At 40.9% G+C, this 25,000-nt stretch overlaps 1 protein-coding gene across 1 annotated transcript in view; it reads left to right on the top strand.

The window, feature by feature from the left end:
• LOC104945048 (heparan sulfate glucosamine 3-O-sulfotransferase 3A1-like) overlaps nucleotides 1-19,040 on the top strand; it is a 31,236-nt gene extending 12,196 nt beyond the window's left edge. The window contains exon 2 of the mRNA XM_010770678.1: nucleotides 15,996-19,040. Within this exon, the coding sequence (XP_010768980.1) occupies nucleotides 15,996-16,614 (619 nt within the window). The 3' untranslated portion in view covers nucleotides 16,615-19,040. The remainder of the gene's footprint in view (nucleotides 1-15,995) is intronic.
• The last annotated feature ends 5,960 nt before the right edge of the window (nucleotides 19,041-25,000 follow it).

The following is a 25,000-nucleotide window of genomic DNA, read 5'->3' as shown; positions in this document are numbered from 1 at the left end:
TCACCAGGAAGCTGTGATCACATCCATTAACTTCACTGCCTCATTGTGGCTCTCCCATGTGGCCTTAGCATAGCCCACAGTCCCCTATACACTGTGTTCATATTTGACCACCAAACAGTTTCAAGCACATTTATTTTTAGCTGATGTTCATACTATGTATGTATGTATGTATGTATGTATGTATGTATGTATGTATGTATGTATGTATGTAGTCACCTATTCAACAACTTCCTTCCACAAAAATGAGACAAAAGCCAAAAATAATCCATAGGAATAAAAACTATGGGGAAATCTCAAATTTAACGTAATAATCTGGAGTATTTTCTTCAACTGCGTAATTGACAGGTGGGAAATATATAATCTCATTATCACCTTGTTGGCTTTCAAACAAACAAAACTAATAGTGAAATTAATCAAATTAGTCTAACTATTTATTTTTGACAAAAGACAAAGAACAAAACTAGATCTAAATCCGGCACAGGTTCTTAACAATGAAAATATTAAAATGAATCATGCTGCTGTCAGTGGCTGTGAACAGGAAGTAATGTTTTTGCCGCCCTTCCCCTGTTTCCCACAGCTCTACGAACAGCGCGCTGGTCCCGATTGCTTGTCACTGGGATTTATGGAGCCTCCTATCTCTGAACAAAATCACTTCCTGTTTTCCCTGTGTTTACCGGACTCACAGGCGGGCAGCCGCACATTTGATAAAAAGTGATTTATTTTCATTTGCTTATCTGCCTAATTGATGTCCCCCAGGCCTCCCTGACAGCCCTAATTTCATTACACAAACAATTTAGAGAAGTTTGATTAACACAAATGAGAGTTCAGGGCCCCCGACCGGTTTACATGTTCCTACACATTAAGAGTCATGCTTTCTTCACACTGACCCTTTGCACCACAGTCATTTATAACCACTGCCTATCGCAATGGACGGTAGCTTGAAAAACATTTGAATTATCCCTCTAATAATCAATAAAATGTTCTTGCACCATTTCAATTTGATTTAGAAATGCACTCTTCATGTGTGTTAATCGTCATACAGTAATATACCCCACGTTTCCCACAGCTTTAGTTCACTGCAATGAGCTGATTTAAACCCCTTCCTTCAACCAGATTCTCATTATGGCCATTGAGACGCAACAGTATTGATTTTGTTGTTGAGGATTCACCTCGAGCATTGATTTATGGCCCTTAGGAGACAACTGTGTGTAATTAGGCTCATATTGTCAAGGGTTCACCCCACTATCGCCTCAGCTGTAGTGGCTCATTGATGATTCTGTGCTTTGTTTGCTCGCTAATGGTGAGGCCTTAACACACACACATATGCACCGGAATGCACACACACACATGCACAGACTCGGTGGCTGTCGTGGGCAGGTCTGTTTCTGACATACCATTTATTACATCATAATATTTTCCACTCAGACCAGCAGCGTACTCTGCTTCACCGCCCTGTTTTTTACTCTTACAGTATGTTCCTTCTCTCTTTCTTGTATCCAACTGGCTTTTAAACAGAGCTTGCTGTGGTGAGGCGCAAATCCAGCAGGAGGGATTTCCCCCCCCACCCTCACCCACAAAGCTTTTACTTCTGGCAATCCAGGGCCAGTGCACGTATCTAGCTCTCCCTGATGAACTCTTGGATGCACACTATAGCAAAATGGCCCTTTTTTAGAAGAGCTCTTTCAAATCTCTAGGTGCAAGTTCAAAAAGACTTCAGAAATGTATGTTTGCACTCCACATATCAAGGGCTGACATATGCACACTCTATTTTAAAAAATACATTCAGGTTTTCACTGGAGGAAAAACTCAAGCAAGTTGTTTTCAAACACATTGACATTTTTCCCCAGCACCATTTATCTATAGGTTTACAGTCGCAGTACAGGCCCGTAATGTAAATGCAAATGTGATTGAAATTGGTTCATAATGTCCCCTATTCAACTGTCAAGAATATGAATGGCACTAATATGCATTTCGTTTTGGTTTGCTTCTTTTCTCCCTAAACGGGTTCTCTTGAACGATTGTGCACACCCATCCCCTCCTCGTCACTGTCTTTACACTATTTATCTGTTTTTTAATTGTGATTTGGTCGGACTGTATTTATTCACGCCGTAGCCTCTATCTGTATGTGAGGCACATCCGTCATTCAAGCCTGGCAGAGTTTGACTCAATAACAGCGCAAATATCCAGCCATTATCTCTCCGCGGAGTACTCCCTCAATGTTAATGTGTTTTTAGGACGATTACATCAATGTGAAATATTGAAAAATAACCCGCTGATTGATAACATGAATCATCAAGCCTGTGTCCCCTCCCCCCCTGAACACCTCATTTACCATCTTCGTGGCAACATGCCGGGGACCTGCCTACATGCCATCAAATACTCGCTTGAGATGGAGTTATGGCGCTTGCTTAGTAATCAGATGGGCTTTGGCGAGAATTAGAACATTCGTTATTGGACCGATACGAGCAAACAGCTGCATGGGCCATGCCTCTGTAATGCCATACATAAATACACCGCAGACCTGCTCGTAAAAGAATGAAGTGCAGCATCCCTCATGGAGATAACTGTTAATCTATAGCTGTTAAAGTGTAAGAGCATTTCAGTCGGTCTTCTCGCTCAGCTCCAAGGCTTTACATTTGGAAGTAAAGTATTAAACTGCAGCCTCGGTTCTGCAAAAGATCCAATTCAATCGGATATCATGGCAGTGGGAAAGTATCTGGCGTTATCCTCCTCATGGTTTCTCTACCTTCTTCTCTGACAGTCACTATAGGGCTGAGAAATATATTTGAAATCCTTCTCATGGTATTAATTCCTGGCTAATGTATGCAAAATCCCATTTAAACTGATGTTCAAAGATTTGTAGTCTACGCACAGGACCAAACTATTCACTTGTTGAACCAACATTTTGTAAAACGAGTGGTTAAAAGTGGTTTAAGACCAGCGAATGCCATATAACTACAATGTTTTCAGTTGAAATCAGGCCGTTAATCTTTGGCCCATGTCACCAAGCTCCTCCCTATGTATTTTGTGTTTATTGTGTCAAAATAAAGGCAAACTTTCATTTAAAAAAGCAATATTTTGACCACAGCTTACTTTGAATTTGAATTTTTTAAATATTAACATGGTAAGATAATGCAATATTTCAAAAAAGAAATACCAAACATACCCTTGTTTAGCTTCTCAACTGTGAGAATTTGCAGTTTTTCTCTGTATTTTGTTAAAGCAAAAGTATTTCTTTGTATTCACTATATAAATAAACGGTGACATTAGCTATTAGCTTAGCACTGTTTTATGAGACATTTTGGGTAAACTAATGGATCGATTTATTGAGAAATAATTAATGGATACAGAAAATGTTCATAGTTACAGCCCTAGAAAAGCAAGAAAGAAATTATATGAATTTATTGGACAGTAAAACTCACAATAATATCAAAATGAAAAATATTGGAACAGGCGTTTAAGGGGTAGGAAGCCATTAGGTATTTACAATCGTGCTGCTTTACCAGCAGCTCTTAGCGGTTAGCTAGGGTACCGGCATGAGGTTAAAAAAAAAAAAACTCATAACCAAATCTAATATTTCATATGATTTTAAAAAGTCACTTATTTGCGTTGGTCTGGTCTCAAACTCACTCTCAGGCTTTAGCTGAGCGCCTTTTTTAACGGGGAGAAAAAGAAACCTCCACTACACTACACACATTGTCCTAACCTCGACAATGAGGCTCTGCCCTGTAATTACATTCTATTTCTAAAACCATCCGTCTTTGCTCACAGAGAGCTGACAGGCTAAAACATTAGCACGTTGTCAGCGGCTCCTCAGACGCCGCATTTCTCCGTTACACTTCATATTATCTCACTCCCTGAATCCGGCTGCCCAGATGGGGTTACCTCCCTGCAGTCTGGGGAGGAAGAGGAGGTGTTTTCCTGCTGCGAGGGCCAGTTCAGCTCCGCCGACATGGGGCCTCCTGGCTTCTCACTGGGGGTCTGTTGAATTCTGGGTCACAGCCCAGCCCCAGGCAACCGCTGGCTCCGCTCTAGCCATTCTGTGCTGGTTTAGCCCCTGTGACATTGTGGGTAATTGTTCACCTTTTCTTTCAGCGACAACCTGTTCTCCATCCGCTCCACCTCACTAGCACTGCTTACAACCACCCGTGCAACTGGTGCTGATAGCATGCCGTTGTCACACACCTCAACATCACCTGTTCTTTATGCACGGCACTGCTGCCTCGACAGAAACGACCTGCAGCAAGTTCCATTATCCCCGGGCTATTTATTTAATGGATAATGCAAGGGACGCAAAATGGAAATCACGCATTCGACCATGTCTCTAACCCCGAATCCTCCCTGCCCGCCTTTCCCCAAACTGCATTCATTCTCATCTCCGGTAAGCATAAATCATTTTGGTAACTTGTTATTACCAAGGTCATTATTAATTCTCCAGGAAGCAAAAAAAAAATCCTATCAAATATTTAAAGCTCCTACGTGTGAGTACAGGAACATAATCTTCATGTGTCTCCCAATCTAAGAAGCAAAAAGAGATTGAGTGAGCCCGTTTGTCTTTACGTCAGAAGAAGCGATAAGAGGGAGCATTCATACATGCTTATCCCTGCCCCTCTGCTTCTTCCGCGGTGGCAGGGCGGCGCGGCAAACGTGCGAGCTCGCTAGTGTGCTCTGCCGTGTCTTGGCACCCAGATGAGGAAAGCGATGCGATGGTGCCAGGCGCTTTGTATTCTGAGCCTGGGAGTAAAAGGATGGAGGGAGCAAGCAGTAGGGGGGGAAATAAAATACGAAAAAGGCTGTAGACAGAGAGGAAGAGAGCATGGAGACAGTGTAATCACTTTTACACTGCCCGATACTGCTGTCCGGCCTGACGCTTCACTCTTATCCCCAGCCCCCTCTCCCAATATCTCACACTGTCTATGTGCCTTTCTCTGCTTTCCCTTTTTACTCAGCCTAAGCAGAAACTTGAGCTCTCTGGTTTTGTATGTATTGAATATGCGCAGCAGTGTTTTTGCTATCTTGTTAACTATTTGTTCAGCTAGGTAAGCTTACACTCCTGACTTCTCGTGCTCCTAAAACTGGTTAACTGTCAAATATTTGGCTTTCATTATGTCACAGCTATCGAGTTACACGTGGAAATGATGTTTTACTGCCTCTTGCCCTCTGCCGCTTATAGGTCCTGAGACAAAGTACTGTAACAAAGTAGAAAGTGTAATGCAATTCAACATGATGGCAGCTGAAACGGACACCGCTGCGAGGTAGTCTCAGAGTCAAAATAGAATAATGTTCTGAGTTCACAGCGAGGAAATGTGCCAAGCCCGTCTGTTGGCTAAGATACTACCTGACTAATTTCGGCTTCTCTATATGCTCATATTTGTACAGGACAATGACTCCCTTTCAGAAGTTGTTCTATTTTAGAAAATCCCAGGCGGTTTACAGTCAGAGCTTTCAGATGTTCGCCAACAAGACTCTCAACCTGTCAAGTTCTCACTTTAATTGTGCGTGTAGTACAGTACGGCATTATTTTGAGTCCACTGATTTAAATAAGTACATTGATATGCTTACTTATGCTGCGGATCTGAGATCGAAACATCAAAGCAGATTTTCTGAAGATTTTGGTTTTGAGGATGACATCAACTCCACAAGCGTTCAGTCTCTTTGAGATGTGCAAACTCAAATGTATATTGTAGCAGCAACCACACTGACACGGTATAGTCATTACTGCTCTTTCTTTGCTCACTCTTCTAGATTGAACCTCAAATATCTATTTTTCAAGGTTTTGTTTTTGCAGTCTTTCCAGCAAAAAAAAGATTTACAGCCTAATCTCAACTGTAAAGATACACAACAGGGAAAACGTCTCAAATGCTGATCCCTATAGGTCACCATGACTCTTACATTTTTACAGGAGCTCCCCACTGGATGCTAGTTGACCGTTCTGGTGAAACACAAGTCCTACTGCTATGCCTCCTACAGTATAATGGAAAACAGATGCAGCCAAAAACCTTTGAGGATTAAATGTGGCTCTGAATTTAAAATAAGCTGTGATTTATCATTGCCACTCCTGTCTCGTGGCATTAATAGCAGCATAGGTTAATGGAGCAGCAGAATTATACAGGTTTTAATTTAAGATGATAACAGACATGTCTCCGCATGATTAATACTGTATTATATTGCATTTTCTGGGTGTGGCCATACTTCTAAACACACTTCTGCATTTTAGAGCATTCCCAAAAGAAGACCAAATGCTTTCTGTGTATATGACCAGACGTGCTCTTAAGTCTACTCGTGTTTCCTTGCGCGGATAAAGAAACCTTCATCTCTGATTTAACAAGACTAAGTTTAATAAGCTGCCTATCTGAATACATATTAGATCATAGAGGAAGAGCCAAGGGATAGAGCAAAGCTGAAACAACACAGTGATGGAAAAAACACCACCATGTTCTCCTGGGGTTGTTCAATGATTGAAGATCCCAAAAAATCTTTTTTGGGAAAAATAGTTTTTCATCCCAATAAAAAGAGAAAGTGTCAAAAGTGTTTGCTGGTGAAATCAATGTCACCACACTGCGCTGAGGAAATGTTCGAGAAATGCTCATGCCAGTGTCTCTCAGTGTACAATGAGAGGAGGGGGAAGGGATGGTCTTTTTTGCCAGGCCATCATTTTGTTTTCGTGAAGGGATCTGAAATGAGGCTTTAGCAATCGGACTTTAGCCTCAATATTTTTAAATCGCAAGCTTTTCCGCCTTTTTTTCTGAGCTCTAACATTTGAATTGCTTCTTCTCAGCGACAAAAGCAGCGGAGGCACACAGGCGGGATCTGTGCCAGCAGAAATGTGGCTCATAACAGATATCTTTTTAACAACAGTCTATGTGGCATATCCAGCAGACTAAATTGTTTATGTTGAATGTTTCAGCAGCTTGGAAATCACCATGGTAATGGTCCCAAAGACAAAAGCCCTAGCCCTTTTGTCATGGGTAATTAACGCAGAGCAGTCCTCTCAAATCCTTCCATTTGGCTTTGAACAAATTAACATTTAATTTTGCTCTGATGCATTTGACACAGGGTTTTTTCATTTTCATTTTTTTTGTATTCAAATCAGGCTTGAATGTAGAATTTAAATACCCATTGAAATGGTTTCCGTTTGAGGCAAGTGGTTCTTTATTTCTCCAGATTATTTCAATTGCTATAAACTATAGAGTAAAGATTAGTAGGGCTATGGAAGTAGACCACTTGAAATGTCCTACGTAGCCACCTTCAGTAAATTAGCGAACAATCAAGAAACAAAATACCTTGAAAACATGCTTTGGTATTAAAACTAAGTTAAGGTGTCTTATCACCAAAAGCTGTTGAGAACCTAAAAACTGACTTAACAGAAAGAAATAGCACTGAGCTGATGCCAAAGCCGATCCCACTGAAGTGTCATCTCCTCATGCTCCGTCTGAAACTCCATGTAACTCTGAACAATTGGGTCAAAGAAATATGAAAAAGTAATGCAGGCGCTGAGTCTGAGAACTCCAACATACACCCCATGTGATACGGAGCTACTGTTTGGGTTATAATTAGTGGTTTTAGAAAATTGGTTTAAAGGAACATGAATCACCAAATCCAGAATATAGCCCCATCTCTGTTGGCTTGCTTTCGGTTCATGTGGGTTTTTAACTCTCCGGGCAATAATCAGTTTAGCGTCTCCATTAATTCGGACACAGGCTCAATGTGTTTTGCACCTCTCATGTAATTGCATCAATCCATGTAGAAATCCAGGTGTTAATACACCAAGGAAGCATTGGGGATAGATTACAATTCGATTGCTCACACCACCTGGGGTGCCGCAAAAAATAGAATTATTTCTCCAAGCCACATCTGTATTTTCATACTTCACTCAAATCACTGTATCACTAACAATGTTACAGATAATTGAGAGAAAATAAACATCCTCAGGTTATAGGAGACCTATATAGACCAGAGAATAAAGCATTTCAAATTATTATTAGAGTTGGCAGGCATTTTGTACTTGGGGCAACCGTAGTTCTTCAGCCACAGTAACAAGTTGGATTTAGAGATGTCAGTTTGTCGCTATTACCTGCGTTTATGACTGACATTTCTCATCAACCATTGGATGGCTTCCAATGAAACGATCTACTCAAAATCATGGTCCCCAGAGGATGAAGCATACGATTTTGATCATCACCTTACTGCCTCAAGCGCCAGCATGAATGACATTGATGGTTATAAGAGTCATTTCTCGACCACTATCAGATGGATTGCTTACGTTTTTTTGCAGACATTCATGTTACACATAGGATAAGTTGCAATTACAATGGTGATTACTTAAAGTGGACCTATCATGCTATATTTGAAACATATATAGGGCCATACCTATACAAAACATGTCTGGTATTTAAAAAAAAAAAAACTTCCCAAACCATTGTAGCAATGCCTCATTCTGCTCAAACCCCTCTTTTGAAGACGCAGATCTTGGGTCCTTAGCTTGAAAAAAAGAGGAGGCGGAGCTAATGCCTGATCAGAATTCTACCGGAGATAAAGTTAAATTCTCTAAAATCTGTATCCGCTCGTTATACCCCCGTTTTTAAAAGATTTGGGTACGGAGGAAGAGAGAAAGGGTTTTATTTTCTGACGCTGCATGACTTCCCCGACGCACCGGGGACACATATGTATGTATAAAAGGCATCACAAAGTGCATTTTGCATGATAGGTCCCCTTTAAAGTATTATCTAGCGCTATTATAATGGTACATTTAAAATTATTTATTACCTTTGTACCTGGGAAAAAAAGCCTTGTTTAGGGCAAATGAAAAGGGTGAACCCATTTAAAAGAAAAAAGAAAAAACTCATAAAATGCATATGGGATATTTCTGTCTGTCTTCTATCTATTTGAGTGCCCTCTGCCTCTCTGCCCCCCTTTAAGCTCCACACCTCACCCCCTTGTCCTCTCTGCTGATACGCAGTCTGGATCTGAAAGTGAGCGTCCTCTCCTTGATGTCTAAAAGGCCTCGGTTGGCTCGAATGCTTCCTGAAGCCTCCCTCAGTCACTCTTCCACCACAGTTAGAGGGGCTGAATCATTCACAAGCGCGTTGCCATAAAGATAAAGCTTCTTTTTCCACCCTTACGCAATAAACCAGGGACTTCCACTCAGCACCAAGGAAGAAAGAAGTATTGGGTTAAAAACACTGCTGATAAATTTATAAGAACATACTGCAAAGCTAACTCTATAAATGATTTACTGAATCGCATAATGGTAGTTGTATGGAAAGGGAAAAAAGTGAGGAAAAAGTAACACTCAGTGGTAAGTGTCCAGCGGGGAGATTTATTTATACAAGAGAACAAACTATGTTTTTACTACCATATTCGTGTACACCATTTAACATTCTTTATAAAATCTCTAATCTTTAAGTGTGTATAAAAAAAAAGAAATTAACAAGTGTAGCCAGACATTTCCACAGAGATAAATCGTTTTTCAAGTGTGTTTGAGTGCTTCCATTCATCAGATAAAAGCCCTTGTGGCTAAATGTAAAGACACATTTCCAGTGTTGCCTTTTTCTAATCCACTTTCATGTTGTAGATTAACTTTACTTTATTGTTTTCCCTCCATTTGGGCTCAGAGAGGACTCCACATTTGATCCTCCTTAAAGTTTCCTGTCTCTGTATTTCAATATCACTTGGAAGTGGTTAACAAAGTTGTTCTGTTAATGAAACTGAGGTTTAACTTTAAACAAGTTTTCCGAATTCACTTTAATTTCCTGCCAGACACAAGCACCACTATCTTTTGAAACATATTCACATCCTTTTCTAATTTGAAACGCACCCAATCAGCAATCTGACAATGAATTTCCTGTTATTTTAAAACTGACATTTTCTAAGTTTTTCATCCGCAGTGACATTGTTATCTTATGTGTCCCCTGTGTCGTGCAGGGTTACTTTCCTTTCCTACTTACTCTTTATCAAAACCTTGTCATTTCCCAGAGGAAAACGACAGACCCTGTCCTCCCATGTTGTTTTCCAAGAAGAGAGAACTTTCTTATCTTGTAATTGTACTTCTCAAAATTGCTTCCTACCCCCTACAGTTCCCATGTACCACCCTGATTTCACTCGTTCCTTCAAGAGCCCACCTTGGATAATTTCTACTTAACTCAAAGTGTAAATTGCTTAAAAACGTGGCTTTGCTTCATTTATGAAAAATAACTGGTTCTTAACGAAGCGTAACTCAAGGTTTTTGTTAGCCAATGTCCCTATATGACCTATTCAACTTTGTCAGTTGCTTCACTTTAAAGCTACTTATGACTTGGGAGTGAATTATGGGAAGAAGTCCTTAACCCCAAAACAGTTTGGTTCACAAGAGGATTTTGTGATTATAAGCCTTACTAATAATAACTCTTTTTCTGATTGTTTCACAAAAAAAGGGCTTATTTATATATAAAATTAGCACCCTGTTAGACCATGTATGTAGTTTTAAGTAAATAAATTGGCTCAGAATCTATTGGTATGAAGAAAATATAGTTATCATATACCAAGGGCAGCCAAGAGCAAATCCTGCACACTGTTTGCCCCTAATTTAATTTTCAACCATCCTGACAACAGAAAAGTCAAGACACTCAATTGTGTAATGGAAGCTGTGCGATACAGACAGCAGTAATCCTGTGTAGCCATGTTGGAGGAGTACTTAACTGTCCGGGATGGGGTAGGATTTAGAGCCATAAAGTGCAGGTGTGCAGTCAAAGGTGACACAGTGCATGAGGATTCAGTGGAGGGGAGAAAAAGGTCAGTTTGTCTGATCCTGGAGGACTGAGACTGTCAGGGTCATAAAACGGGCGATTATCCTGGCTGGGGCTGTCTGCTGCTGGGAAGCTCACACCTGTAATCCCTGAATTATAAATAGGTTGATCTCTCTGCATCCAGCCTCAGCGAAGGATGAAGCCATTACACAGCCCATATTTAAACAATGTCATTAATGCCAAGGAAACATGTCATTTTGGCATTTAATAGTGTTTCCATAGGAATCCCAGAGTCCTTTGCAGAGGCTGTTGCATCCCATGCATATGTTTCCTTTTTGCTTTAATATTTGGCGGCGCTGTCTGGCAGAGCAGTAAAGCTCGGAGCTCAGAGGAGTGGGCTTTCACCTCACCGCACAGCACCCATTACTCTAAATCACCCCCTCCCTTCTTCCTCCTCTCTGACCTCCGCTAGCATCCACTGACCTGGAAAATATCGTGTGAGTCGAAGCCACCGGGAGCGGCGCTGGCCTTTGCTTCGCCTGCAAACAGCAGAAATATTGAGCCAATTACAAGATTATTATCTGGTGGCGGTGGCAAGGGAACACTGTGGGAGTGTAGTTATGCCTGCCAGGGCTCCCTGCTGGACAAGGAAAAATGAATCAAAGGCGTGTGGGGGGGGGGGAGAAGTGGACAGCTCTCATGCCCATTTGCTTCTATGTCTTTACAACTCCCGTCAATTGACAGACATTGGCCAAGCTCCAAACCGCCTTTCTAGAAGTAACACGGAGAAATGGCCCATTCAGAGCTGATCATTTGTTCGTTTTATACTTCTTTCTAATTTATGTCATGTTGTGATGTTATGCATACAGTAAATAAGACCTTAAGAAATGTTTTGGCATGTATATAACAGGCAGACATGAGTCACAGCCTGTATACGAGGGCAAAGTCGAGTTGGTATGCGAATAAAATTCATTCAGTATAGGGAAACAAAAGCATTGATGCGTCAGGCCCTTTATTTAAAAGTGGTTACTTTTATAAAGCCTACAAAGGACGCATTGAGGGATGTTCTTTCTGCACATTACCTTGTACATTGGATTATATTTTTTTAATAGGGAAAAGAGCTGCCTGAACGAGTCCTGGAATCATTCTCCAGATAGTTAGTTCCATATGAGAGAAATTACGTCATTTACAACATGTGTTATGTTCTGTCATGTACACAAGCTGTTTGTTATATACTTTTAACATCTTAGTCATTCTAAATACTTTTTAAATGTGTGCCAAAACATTGCATTTGATTTAAAGGAAGGCGAGGGTACATGCGCAGTGTTCTCTCTCCTGCTGCCCTGTTTCACGCACCAGTGTGCTCAGGGAGTCGTATTGTAGCAACATGATGAAGACATCAAAGCAGGGTCTGGAACTGCAGTAAATATCAAGCACTTGGACGATTTGTCATCTGTTACATCACCTTCCCTGCCAATAACGTTTCATTAGAAAGCACTGCATGCTTCTGCTGCAGAATGGAAAGAAATACCACATTACAGTTCACTGACTGTAAAATTGCAAATTGTGTTTCTTACTCCATTGCCCAACTGGAACTTGGAAAAGTTGAGGATTCTTTACTTCTAAAACATTTTTGGACATTATTCCCAGAAAATTTTATCGACAATATGATTTGTCTGGAAAAAATGCAAAAAACATGAAATGGTTCCAACTTGACTCACATTTGATGATTTGCTTAAAATGTCCAAAATCCTAAAACCAGATCAAAAGAAGTTTTTTTTCAAAAACCTCTGAGCGCTCCAGCAACAAAACTAAAAAATCCAAGTCAATACAATGGGACACGGTTAAGCTTGGTAACCAAGATGACCTCTGTTTTCTGTTTAATGTTATTGTAAATGTTATATCTCTGGGGTTTTTTGTATTTTGCTTTGATCAAATGAACAATTCAACTACGTCACTTTTGGCTCTGAGGTTGGGGCTGATGGTTAATGGTTGGGGCTTTTCATCGTGAGTTCAACAAAGTTATAGAACCTAAATTGTTGGTATGCTTATCTTAACAATAAATGGTGAATACAAAATCAGCAAATATAACATGCAGGGCAAGTATGAATGTTTATATTTCATTTAACAAAAAAAAACACTTAATAGTGTGTCATCAGACTGCACTTGACTAAGCTTAAAACCACAATGCCAAGTAAAAGGTTACCAAGAGAGCTTGAAGGCTGGTTCCATGAGTGAAAAACAATTTTCTTATCCGCCTTCGATTCGGATCCGCTCCAAAATATAATGAGTCTTCCTTGGCCCTTACTATGACCCTTCAACTGAGTTAACAAAACACTAGCCTAGTTATCCAGTTCTGACAAACCAATCGCCAACCAACCAACAAGCAAAACAAAAAACATTTACATCAACCTGGATACATGAGTGCTTTACGACTCATGACCATCCTTATCCTTGGACTAACAAACATGGCTGTCTTCATGTTGCACACCATAGCACATACCTCAGTGACCCTGAAAATCCCCTCAGAGTGCCCTCGCTCCAACACACCACCACCGTGAGTGCCGACCACAGAACAAGCTTGACGCACACCATCAAATATGGATGCTTTCTTTAGTACGGGCTCATTGCTTTTTTATAAAACAATAATGTTCTCTTTTGTACATAAAGTTTCCGGTACTATAAGGGATGTTTCAGAAGTAGCTTCCAAATCAGCATGTTGTCCGTATTGTCAGGACTCTGCATGAATTTGTCTCTGTTAGCCAGCTTAGCAAACATTGTCGTCCCAGGTGGGGTTTGTCTTAAAGCACCATTATAACAGCCTCACTCTGGACTGTTTGTGCAACGGGGCTGCGCTAATGTGACAAGGAAAGGAGCCTTGTCCATGTTGCTCTTAAGACAACTGTAGGAGAGCTCGTAGACACTGAGAGGACTCTGGAGGTCAGGTGATGGTCAATGTTCGAGACAACAGTGCGCCCATGCTACTGCTATTCCTGTTATCGACCGCTTCCTTCGTGTCCCCCTTGTGCTGACCCCGTGATCCGTCCCTCACAGCGAAGAGCCACTCAACACTGATGTGTTTTGACATTGGCCTGAAGGTATTGACTTATGGCTTTTAGATCTGTTTCACCTCATACGCTGAGCAGCTGTTTTAAAGCCCGGAACAACCGCAAGGAAAACTGTCAAACACACAGTCATGCTGTCACCTCTAGACTCTTCAGCAGTTTAGGAATCATCCTTTTTTTTTTTTTTGTTGTCAGCAATCATTTGGAATTACCAATAAAATGTTGCTCCGTATGTGTCCAAAAAAAAACACTGATGTTTGTTTTTGTCACACATCTATTCAATGAAAAGCCCAAAAGGATTTTTGAAGTGTTTGCTGAGGAAAAGATAATGCCCTCGACAGATTTATAACACTGTAGTTTTAGGTAATTGCCTAAAATCACATTGACGCTCAAGTGACAAAGAGCTTTAGCAGATGTAGGATTTACCTTGGCGTCTTGGAGGAAAGAAGTGTGAGTCTGTTTAATGTCATTTTTAATGTTATTTCTTAAGGAAGTTCGCAGAAGGTTAGTTTAATTACACGGGGGGACAGAGCATGATTTCTTTTAACCATAACGACCATCATTCCCTGATATTTAAAACAAATTGTAACTTTATCAAACCTAACAATGTACTGTAAGACCAGGTATAGCAAAGATCACTCATTCTTTAGGGCGTCTAAAGGGCTAATTGGAGAAAAGCCTTTGACACAACCAGCCTTCAAATCCTTCATGACAGCTGATGTCTTTTGAGAATGTGCTCCGTTTGTGTAGAGCTTGTCCTTAGCAAAGATCTCAGTGCCCTCCGTCTCATTTTGCTGTGTATGTTAAACGGAGCATGATTGCTACCAGCCTCTTTCTGCAAGCCGGAAAATCTGTAGCCCATCACATCAGAACAAGACACTGCAGTACAAAGACGCTGTACTTTGATCACACATCGTACTTGCCATAGCATGGTCCTGTAAACAACCGGCTGAAGTGTTGAGCACTCTTCAGTCATTTCAGATGACCTTCTTCCTTTAAGGTGTCAGTAGTTCTAACATGGGTGGCAAACTGCGTGCACCCTGGGAGTTTCCTGGGTCACTTTGCCAGCACCAGTCCTCGCTTTAAAGAGCACCAGCCTAGCAGATCAATAATTAACAACTGCATTCTGTACTTTTGTGAATTTTAAAGCTGTATTCTGCAGAGGCTCTAAATTGCAGAGGGAGGGCGCGTTAATCATTCATGGACTGCTTTTACCCGCTTTGCTTAAGGTTGCTGTCCTGAAAGCAGCTGGGCAGAAGGAAAGTGGAGAAAAGGGAGAAAGAGAGGAAGGATGGCGTGGACAAATGAATTAGCTTCCCATCTTTTTGGGGAGTTTGGGGCAAAAAGGACTCAAGCAAACATGAGGGAATACTGCCAAAAAACATGTAGAATCTCAGGTTATGTTTGGTTGAACTTTGTTGTTTTCTAAATATTTGAGGTAGGATTAATTTCAAAGAGCTTTAGGATACTCATATACATATATATTTGAATATAGTTACTCTTTGTTCTTGGTTGTTTTGTAACACCTACAACAGAGGAAATCACTCAATTGCATTTAAAATAAACACAAAGTTACCACTCGGACATTTCTTACAATCCACAAGGGGGAATTGTAATATTAAAACACATGTTTCTGATGTTTCCACCATATGTTGCGAAAAGTGAAAGACAAGAAGATGATTATGCTGGAGGAGCCTTTCAGCTCAAATATCAATATTTAATAAGCAGCACTACCATAGAACGGTATAGGGATTGACATTTTCTTTTCGCACCATATGAGCTTCAAGAATACCCCATTTCAAATGCACCCGGGGGAATCCCCTTCTTGATTTCCTAACCCCTCAGGCTACATTAAGGAACACTGGAGGTAGCATCTGCATACTATCACCAGGAGAATGTATTTTACATCCTGAACGCGGTGCTGCGCCAAAAACTGCAAATCAACATGCGGTCCCATCTCTTGGAAGCTAATTGAGCATAGAGAAAAGGACACCTGATCGAGATCAAATAAATAAACTCCTGCAAACGGACTGTTTCCACTGTTATTCTGGATTGATTGGATTCTACGTTTTTGATGACTTTGCCAGAGTTAGTCCATTTGTAATGTTTATTGTAGTAAGAGCGGTGGTACAACTGTGACAGTCGACAGTGATTCAGTCGGGTCAAACAAATATCTCACTTCCTGTTTCCATTTTTCTCTTCCCAGAGAGCTGATGCCCAAGACTCTGGAGGGCCAGATCACCATGGAGAAAACCCCCAGCTACTTTGTGACCAGAGAGGCTCCGGCCAGGATATCCGCCATGTCCCGGGACACCAAGCTGATCGTGGTGGTGAGGGACCCCGTCACCAGGGCGATCTCGGACTACACACAGACTCTGTCCAAGAAGCCGGACATTCCCTCTTTCGAGAGCCTCACCTTCAAAAACAGGACTACGGGGCTCATCGACACCTCGTGGAGCGCCATCCAGATCGGCATCTATGCCAAGCACCTGGACAACTGGCTGCACTACTTCCCCATGGAGCAGATCCTGTTCGTGAGCGGCGAGCGTCTGATCAGCGACCCGGCCGGAGAGCTGGGCCGCGTGCAGGACTTCCTGGGGCTCAAGAGGATCATCACTGACAAACACTTTTACTTCAACCAGACCAAGGGTTTCCCGTGCCTCAAGAAGGCCGAGGGCAGCAGCAAGCCCCACTGCCTGGGCAAAACCAAAGGGCGGACCCACCCCAACATTGACCCTGAGGTGGTGCAGAGGCTACGGGACTTCTACAGGCCCTTCAACATGAAGTTCTACCAGATGACGGGACATAACTTTGGTTGGGATTGACGTGAAAATCATCAAAGACTTTTTTTTTTTTGATGAGAAGTTATTTTTTTTCCTTCTGTAATTCAATGGCAAGATGTGGAGATATTGCTATATATATGTAAAATGTACAGAAATCTATTTTATAATAATTTATTTTTATTTCTAAGCAATTAATTCACTAAGCTGCCTAACCATATTTGTACATAACATCTGGCCCACATGTTGTTTTTCACATTCCTCATTTTAATTTTGAATTCTACCGCTCCTCCCTCGTGGTCCTGTAAACTCGGCGGATTTATCAGTGCTGCCGTAATGCAGATAATCAGCGATGACTGAAGTCGAAATTAGGGTGGAAAATGTAAAAGCACCATATTACGGGTACAGAGCGCTCACTAAGAAGTGGAGAACACCTATCCATGTGCATCCTCATTTTATATGCATCATAACTTTCATCATTTAAAACCTTCATTCTGAGTGTAATTCTTCACTGCAACACAGACCTTACAATTAAGTTTTCCTCTATCTAATTTTCCTCCACCGGCATCATTTTAAGCTGCAGATCTCATATCCCTTTCCACTCAATAACAGTTAGATCAATAAGCCTAATTGATCTTCATTGTGTCACTCATGCTTAAAGTATACAGCTGCCCTTTCATTCTCACTGCTCCTGCTGCCTGCTCTAATGAATGACCCATCCATCAAACCTTAAATCCTATCCTGGACCACATGGACCCATGTTAACATTATGCTAATCGGGTAAAGGTAACTGGCAGATCGATGGAGTCTCCGTTTTCTGACTCCCCATTAAGAAGCAGTGTTGGCTGAGAGCCAGGCCTATCTGCTCAGTTCAAAGGTCATGCAAAGTCTCAATCAAATTTCATTAAGAGGCATTTGATTTGTTGAGGAAAGCGGAGCCGGAGCACCGAGTGTCATTGGGAGTGTGTGTCTTGTTTTCACTGTATGATGAAAAAAAAAGCGTGAAGCTCATATATCAGGAATGGAGCATATAGATAGAAAATATGACAGACAAACAACAACTCAGCTTTGCCTCATTGAAACAGAGCTTTTTAAAAAAATTGTCCGCCATGAGATCCCAGACTGAAGAGATCAAAGGAAGAGGAAAGGGTTTTGTGAAGCACTCTCAGCACAGCAAGAATTGCCACAGGCCCGTTCAGTGTCCAACCTCTCTAGTGTCGTCAGAAAACCTCATGTGCCATCATCCATGGCCTATATACTTTATGCCTTATTCACTCACGTCATCCTCACACGTCTCACAATCTCAACTTTCTACTTGTTGCCAAAAAAAAAAAAAAACACTGGGTTGATATCACGTTTCACACAGCTTGAGTCGATATCTCTGCTTTTTTCTGCTTCTTTGTTTCTGTCTTTCTACTTGAATTCTTGATATGCAAGAGGGAGAAAAATGTGTGGTTATCATTCTTTCATGTGGTTCCCCATGTCTTTACAGCAGGTGGGGTACACTATCATAAGGGCAATGGGAGGTGGCCGTGCTATGCTATGCTATGGTGTGCTACGCTAGGCTATGCATGCTCAATATGGCGGCCAATATTTAAATAGAGGGATGATGGGAAGGGATAAGCATCCACAGGAGTGCATCATGTGTTTAAGCAGGGCCAGACTGAATGTACACAAACTATCCTCATACTAAAACACCCTCAAATCACTTTTTAAAGTTATGAAAATGTAGTGCCTCTTTAACTATCCAATTCAACACACTTAGCCTGTTCCTGTCATTAAGACAGAGAATTACCCCAATTCAGCTATTTCTACTATTTTCCAGTTGAAACCAGCTGCTTGGTTTAGCCTCAAACCAATAGTTGGAAGCAGGGGAGATGAAAGCTTGCTACACTGCATTTTCTGTAGTGCTATTTTTAACTTTTACTCTACAAGAGCGAGGATTCTTTTAGCATGATTTGATGTGGAGAAAGCCTTCATCCCCCCTTCTCTTCTTTGTGCAATGTTCGATTATCAAAAAGCATTTATGATGACCTCTCTCAGTAAGCTGTCACACTCTGGAAGGATAGTCTGAGATGTTTCCCTGTAATTGATGGAGAATTGCATATGGATTCCGGTCAAGTTTATGTAACTGAGGGAAAATCTGAAAAAGAAAAAAAACAAACAACTCGCACTCATGGGTTCACTCCGTGTTGCTGCATCGGTTATGGTTGAGTTTTATTCAACCTGTCTTTGAAATCTAAAAATGTAAAAAAATGTTTGTCTTACCCACATATAATATGTATTTAGACTAGCAGATCTGTATGTACAAAAATGAAAAAGACATGTAAATCAAGTATTTTGTGGTATGTACATCAAAGGAATTAATTTTACACAATGCAAAAGCAAAATGGAACAGATGTTTCTAGATGATTAAATACTGAACATTCAAAAGATTTCTTTGTATGAAGAAATAAATAAAAAAGTATATATTTTACCAAATCTGCTTGTGCCTGACTTTTATTTGCCTGATTCTCATGTGGAGTTTTATTAAAATGGAAAATTATACCCTTGCATTCAAGTTTAACTGTTTAATCATTTGCATCAATCCATCATGGAGTAATACACCATTGCATTCAAACTTGATCAAAAGCGTCACAAAATATGTCCTTAGAGAGATGGAGAGAAAAATAAACACCTGGTAAAGTACCCACTCGAGAAGGTGTCTCTTAAAGCACATTTTGCCATTATGACACACACAAACTGTACACACACTTACAAGAGGGAAACAATGTGTCTCTGTCATGGCTGGTAGAATTAAACAACCTTACTTTGATATATATATATTTTTTAAATGCATTCAATTAAATGCTCTCTGGGTCATTTAGAGTAATGGGTACTACTGGTTTTGGGGATACATGCTGTGATCATCACAAAGTTATTTTGACCTGCACAGCAAGACAAGTTGATTTATATATCAATAACAAGACCAATTAAAGAGTATGTGTGAAAAATAGAGATATCAAAAAACCTGGATAAATGGAACCATAACTGTCCTCTCCATGTCTAAACACCAGTTAAAATATAGTGGGTTATTTAGGTTGGACTTGCCCTTTAATTGACCGACGCTTCAGTGAACAGCTCATTAACGCTGTATCAGACACACCTTCTGTAATTAAGATCGAAAGGCCACGCCCACTCTGTTTCGATGCAGCGTGGCTACCTGCTCTTTACTAATATAGCATTTCATTAGCAAGCTAGCTACCAACAGTGTGATTATATATTTTTAAGATGACATTGTGGAGGCAATAATGTGTGTTTTCGACGCACTGTTGTTGCTGCTTGGCTCCAAAAATATTATTTGACCTTTTTTTCGCATCGGCTGTGGACACAGGTATACACCTCAAGCTGGAAGTAATCCGTGACGTAGCAGTTCAGAGCTAGGAGACTGCCAAAGGAGAAGCCTTCAATAAACCAAGGTAGGCTAAATGCTAACTGTTTGTGCTACTAACATGCATGTTTTGAGTTGTTGTTTTGGTTATGTGAAGTTGTTGTTTGTGAAATAACAGTAGTTTGGCTGCTGGCATGTCATTCCTACTCTTGTGTGTCTTGCTTTTTGCTCTGGTATTTGCTGTGATTAAGTTAAGTGGACAAGCTTGTGGTTTAGTTATACTGTTTGGAAAATGATGGGACTTTAATGCAATTAAATGTAACTGCTGAAAAAATATGAATTATCAGGTTTCAGTAGTTCTGCGACATATTCCCAATGTTTGCATTGTTTGCCATAAGCCAGGTTTATACATTTTGTGGTTGTCCTCTGGCTCCCTGTAAACCATGGCTGCTAGTGATGTGCCTTGTGATTTATGGATTAAAACATGGCTGGTATATTATTTTACCTTGTTGTATTAACCTCTGATTGGGAATTCTTCACACACCTTTTGGGGAATTCTTCACACACTGAGCTAAAAAGTACCAGGTCATATGTGTCGGGTGGTAGGCTATTATTATTATCCTTGATACATCTTAACTGCTGCCCTCCTGTTATATACTCGCTACACCCACTCCAAACTTTTTACTTCCTCTCCTGCTAATGCTTGCAATACCACATCTGTCTGAACCCTAAGCAATGAATTATTGTGCTTTTAATGTACATAATTTACTATCTGCTGCACAGTTAATGTATATTACAGTCCTGCAGTATACCAGGTGGATTGATGGGTATGGTTTATCCATCTCAGTTCCTCACATAGTACATTCTCTTTATGGTGTTATATGTCTAATACAGTTTTGTCAGGAGGTTCATTGTCTTCCTTTTTCTCCTGTGTATGCTTGTTGTGGTGATGTACCGTAATCTTCTTATACATTCTCTGTGGTCATGTAATAATTCCCCTTGTAAATTGTCTACACATATTATTCAAAAGTGGAATCCTGAAGTAGTAGCAAGCAGTTGCTTTAAAGTTATTATTTTGTAGTTTTATAGGACATTTAAAATGTATGTACTATATTGGCCTTCAAAACAGCATAGTTCTTCCAACTTTAATACTTGTTTCCAGTAGGTCTGTTTTTCTGCCGCTTGCTTCTCACAGCAGGTTGCTTGTGAAACATTTGACAGTTCAATATTTACACTTCACAACCGATATTTGGAGCTAGCCTCCTGTTCAATACATGTGGTGTCACTGAGTAAGCAACATAGTGTGTGATGTGTAAAAGCTGGCTTTCTGTGGAGGGGTTGCTAAAAAAGAAGAAGTCCTGGCTAATTTATAGTTTTTCTGTTTCCTGCTCAGGCTGGCACTGTGGTTTTGGAAGTGGGGGGTCTGTGTGGTTTCAGGTGACCCATAGCTGTGTGGGAGGTTTAGTTGCTGGGTCTGCCTGCTTATCGGAAATACCCCCTACTATTACCAACACCCTCACTGCCTGTAAAAGCAGCCAATGTTTCCTTATGGCTCATAATGAGTTACACATCCATGGCTGTTTATTTACAAGCATCTGAAACACCTCCTGTGTATTAACAGGGCCCCCATTCACAATATCAGAGGTGATGTATTTACTAACCTGTCCACGGACAGGGATGTTGACGTCCGCAGCAAATTGAGGCTGAAAGTTTTATGAGTTTGGCAATTTTAATATGCCACTATGTATCCCAACAGATACATATCACACAGAGTTAGAAGTCACAAAATGATGTTTTGACAGTTCAACTTTTCTTTCAACTTAAATAGCTACAAAAAGTTGTATCTTATGGCTGTATAGTAACAGACTAAAAACAAATATGCTTATAATTTGCTCCTTGTTTTGAATGGAATTTTCTTATGTTCCACAAAAACTATATTAAAACAAACCTATATAAATTATAGTAACAGGAAAAATCAATCTCAAGTATACAGGAGGTTACATTAAATAGTCTTAGCCACAGTTTACAAGAGTTCAGGAGATTCAAAATAAAAATCAGCTCCATTATGATTCAGTGAAGTCGCCAGACCTTAGGACTGATCCGAGTGGGTAGGTTGAACATTTGTTAAATCCTACAATAGATCCAAATACATTTTTACCCACTTAATGTTCAACTCTTATGAAACATATTTTACTAGTAGCAAAAGTACAAACAATGTTCCTAATTTTTAGTACAAATTCAATTACTGCAACTGAACCAGTGAACCAAGATTTGCAAGTGATCAACTTAATTACATAAGAAAGCCCATTTTAGTGTGGATTCACACACATTCTAAAATGTGCTGCACCCTGCACCAAGATATTTTACAGTATTTAAATTCTACCAAGTGAAGTGTGGACTGATCTAGATTCCTTAAGTTATAATTGGCTCTGAATCCATGTTTTCTCTTTGTGCTCTCATGGGTATAGACGCTCTATATCTGACTGACACATCCTGCTCCATGCTTGTGTGCTTTTTTTAGGTTGCGCAAACAAAACCAACAAAAGGTCCCTGCTGCGGTACGTAACTCAAAATGGGTCCTATCAAATAAGGAAGATTTGGTATTAAAGTACACTGTGATTTTAAGTCTAGTATACTTTCACTTTAACGGGCAGGTTGGATGGGATAAAACATTTAATAATGCAAGTAAACTTCCCATCCAAATGTGTATCGGCGGAACTCACCGAATAGTCTTTCCAACCCCCAAGGAAGAGGTGGGCTCTAATGAGTGGAACATGGCAGAAACAGTACGCATGCTGTGATGTAGTGGCAAATAAAAAGGTGGGAAAATTATTTCCTTCCTGTCAGTCACCGACATCCGATGGCTTATAAAAACATTAATATAGTGTAAAAAAAAATTGGGTAATGTATATCCGCACAATAATGACTTTATCCTATTCTATAAAACCAAACTAGATTTACTGTATAACTATACAATCTGTTTTGCTAAAATCATGCAGTGGGCAAATTGAGAATAACATTGTATGTATGCCAACACGCCAACTGTGTTTCCACTTGGAGACAAGTCTCCCAAGACAGACAATGCTGATGTCCAAAGAAGGACACAGATGTGGCTGAGACACTGCCAGCTGGAAAAATTGGCTAATATCACTAAGGGGGAGGTTCATAGTGGCACCTCTCCTGCTCAGAGCCACCTAACCCCAATGGAAAATGGGTCACACAAAGTAAACAGCGGTCTATATTACTGCACGATATAATACTTTGCACCAGGGTTTCCGCCAGACCAGGGCTGAGAGGGCATCCACACCGAGAGCGGGGGGGTGACGTTGAATTTTGAATTGAGCCGTCCCTTATAGATACTAGCTCTTTACGTGTCTTTACACACACACAATTTTGAATTGCGCTATCCCTTATACTATCTCTTTACGTCAGGGACACCCCTCCTTGCATGGTCCTTGGAAGATGCGACGATTTTTTGTTTTTTTTCGTCACAGAAACGCGCTTTGCTGGCTGCAAAAAGAATCCCACCAGAGTCCTTTGCCCCTCCAACAGAGGGATGTCCTTGTCCTTTTTCCTTTTCTTAATTTCAAGCGATAAAAACTCTTGATCTTCTCTCAAATCATTTATTTTTTTGGACGCCCTCGGCGTTCCGAGCTGAATAAGAGCTTCAAATGACGCCAAGACGCCCCCCTGGCGGAAACACTGCTTTGCACATAGAGCTATCAGTATCCATTTGTAGCAGAGCACTTGGTGGTTTTCACATGCAGGTAGGGACTTGCTTCCCATCAGAAATCATCGCTAAAATGTACAAGTCTGGAGCTGGATAATTGCTCAGCTGGAGCACTGAAAGACACACCGGAGAGGAACACAAACAGGATGTGGTGTGAATGACGATAAAAGAGTAAAAGAAATACAGCTTGTTGAAGTGAAGCATGTTGTCTTGTCGAGGGCCCAGCCTGTCCGCTGTATCCAAGCCACCTCTATTAACTCATGACTAACCTGTTCATGGATCACACGGACACAGATACAGGAGTGATAGAGTCCCGGGCCAGCAGCCATGCGAGCCATCTTGAAGGAAATGGTTTGTGTAATTTAACAGTGAAGCCCAGCAGAATGACAGGGGGTAATTGTAGGGTTTGCAGAATGATGTGTTATTGTCATTGCGGGGCCTCCCGGGCTGTTATGGGTACAGGCGGCTGCTGCTTTGGGATGCAAACAGACACCTGGCAGTAGGAGACACGCGAACCCCCTATTGACTCTTCATATTCACCGCCTCCTCCCTCTCCGATCAAAATCCCCTTCTCCCCCACCCCTCCCATCCCTCGACACCACCTCCAGAGCAGGTTTCTATGTGGTGTGTTTGATCATATTAGCTTCAAGCTGCTGCAAAGCAATTGCACAATATCTAAACAGTCTTGTCACAAAGGCCTAGAAACATGGCAGGGGGGCATTAAACATTTAGCTGTCTACCCTGCTCACATTTTAGAAGTCAACGTGAAGCAGCTCTTTAAAAAGCAAGTGGTGTCTTGGTGGAGGGCTTCACACGCGATCTTTGACTTGGCCTTTGCTGTGTCCCTTGTTTCGTGTACACCCTGTGGATCTGAGGTCAGAAAAAAACGAATGTATCACTCACTCTATAAGAGTATAGCCATGCAGATACATTTTTTTTTCCTCCCCAGGTTTTAGGATACGTGTCTGGGGTGAATTAGATCAGATTTGTTGGGTGTAATGTCTCACTCAGAGCTCACAGGTTTGACCACAGTCATGCAGGGCAGGGTCCTATTGTTTTGCCGCCACTTTCCAAACTGAATCTCAATATAATCTTTGATCGTATTGTGTATCCTTGCTGGAGAATAATTGTTTTTATACAATCTGCTCCCATATTGCAGTTCTCTCTCTGGTGTGTTCTTGTCTTGGACCGCTACCGACATTGCATTTTAAATTGATGATATATTCCCGTATTGTGTGTGCTACCTCTCTGTTTTCATTTTTAAAGGTCCCATGTCATGGCCATTTCTACTGATCATAATTCCATTGTTGAGGTCTACTAGAATAGTTTTA

This window comes from Notothenia coriiceps, unplaced genomic scaffold (assembly GCF_000735185.1).
Source record: "Notothenia coriiceps isolate Sejong01 unplaced genomic scaffold, NC01 NC01_scaffold00009013, whole genome shotgun sequence".
NCBI classification, from domain to species: domain Eukaryota; kingdom Metazoa; phylum Chordata; class Actinopteri; order Perciformes; family Nototheniidae; genus Notothenia; species Notothenia coriiceps.
This window is presented reverse-complemented; position numbering and strand designations above follow the sequence as displayed.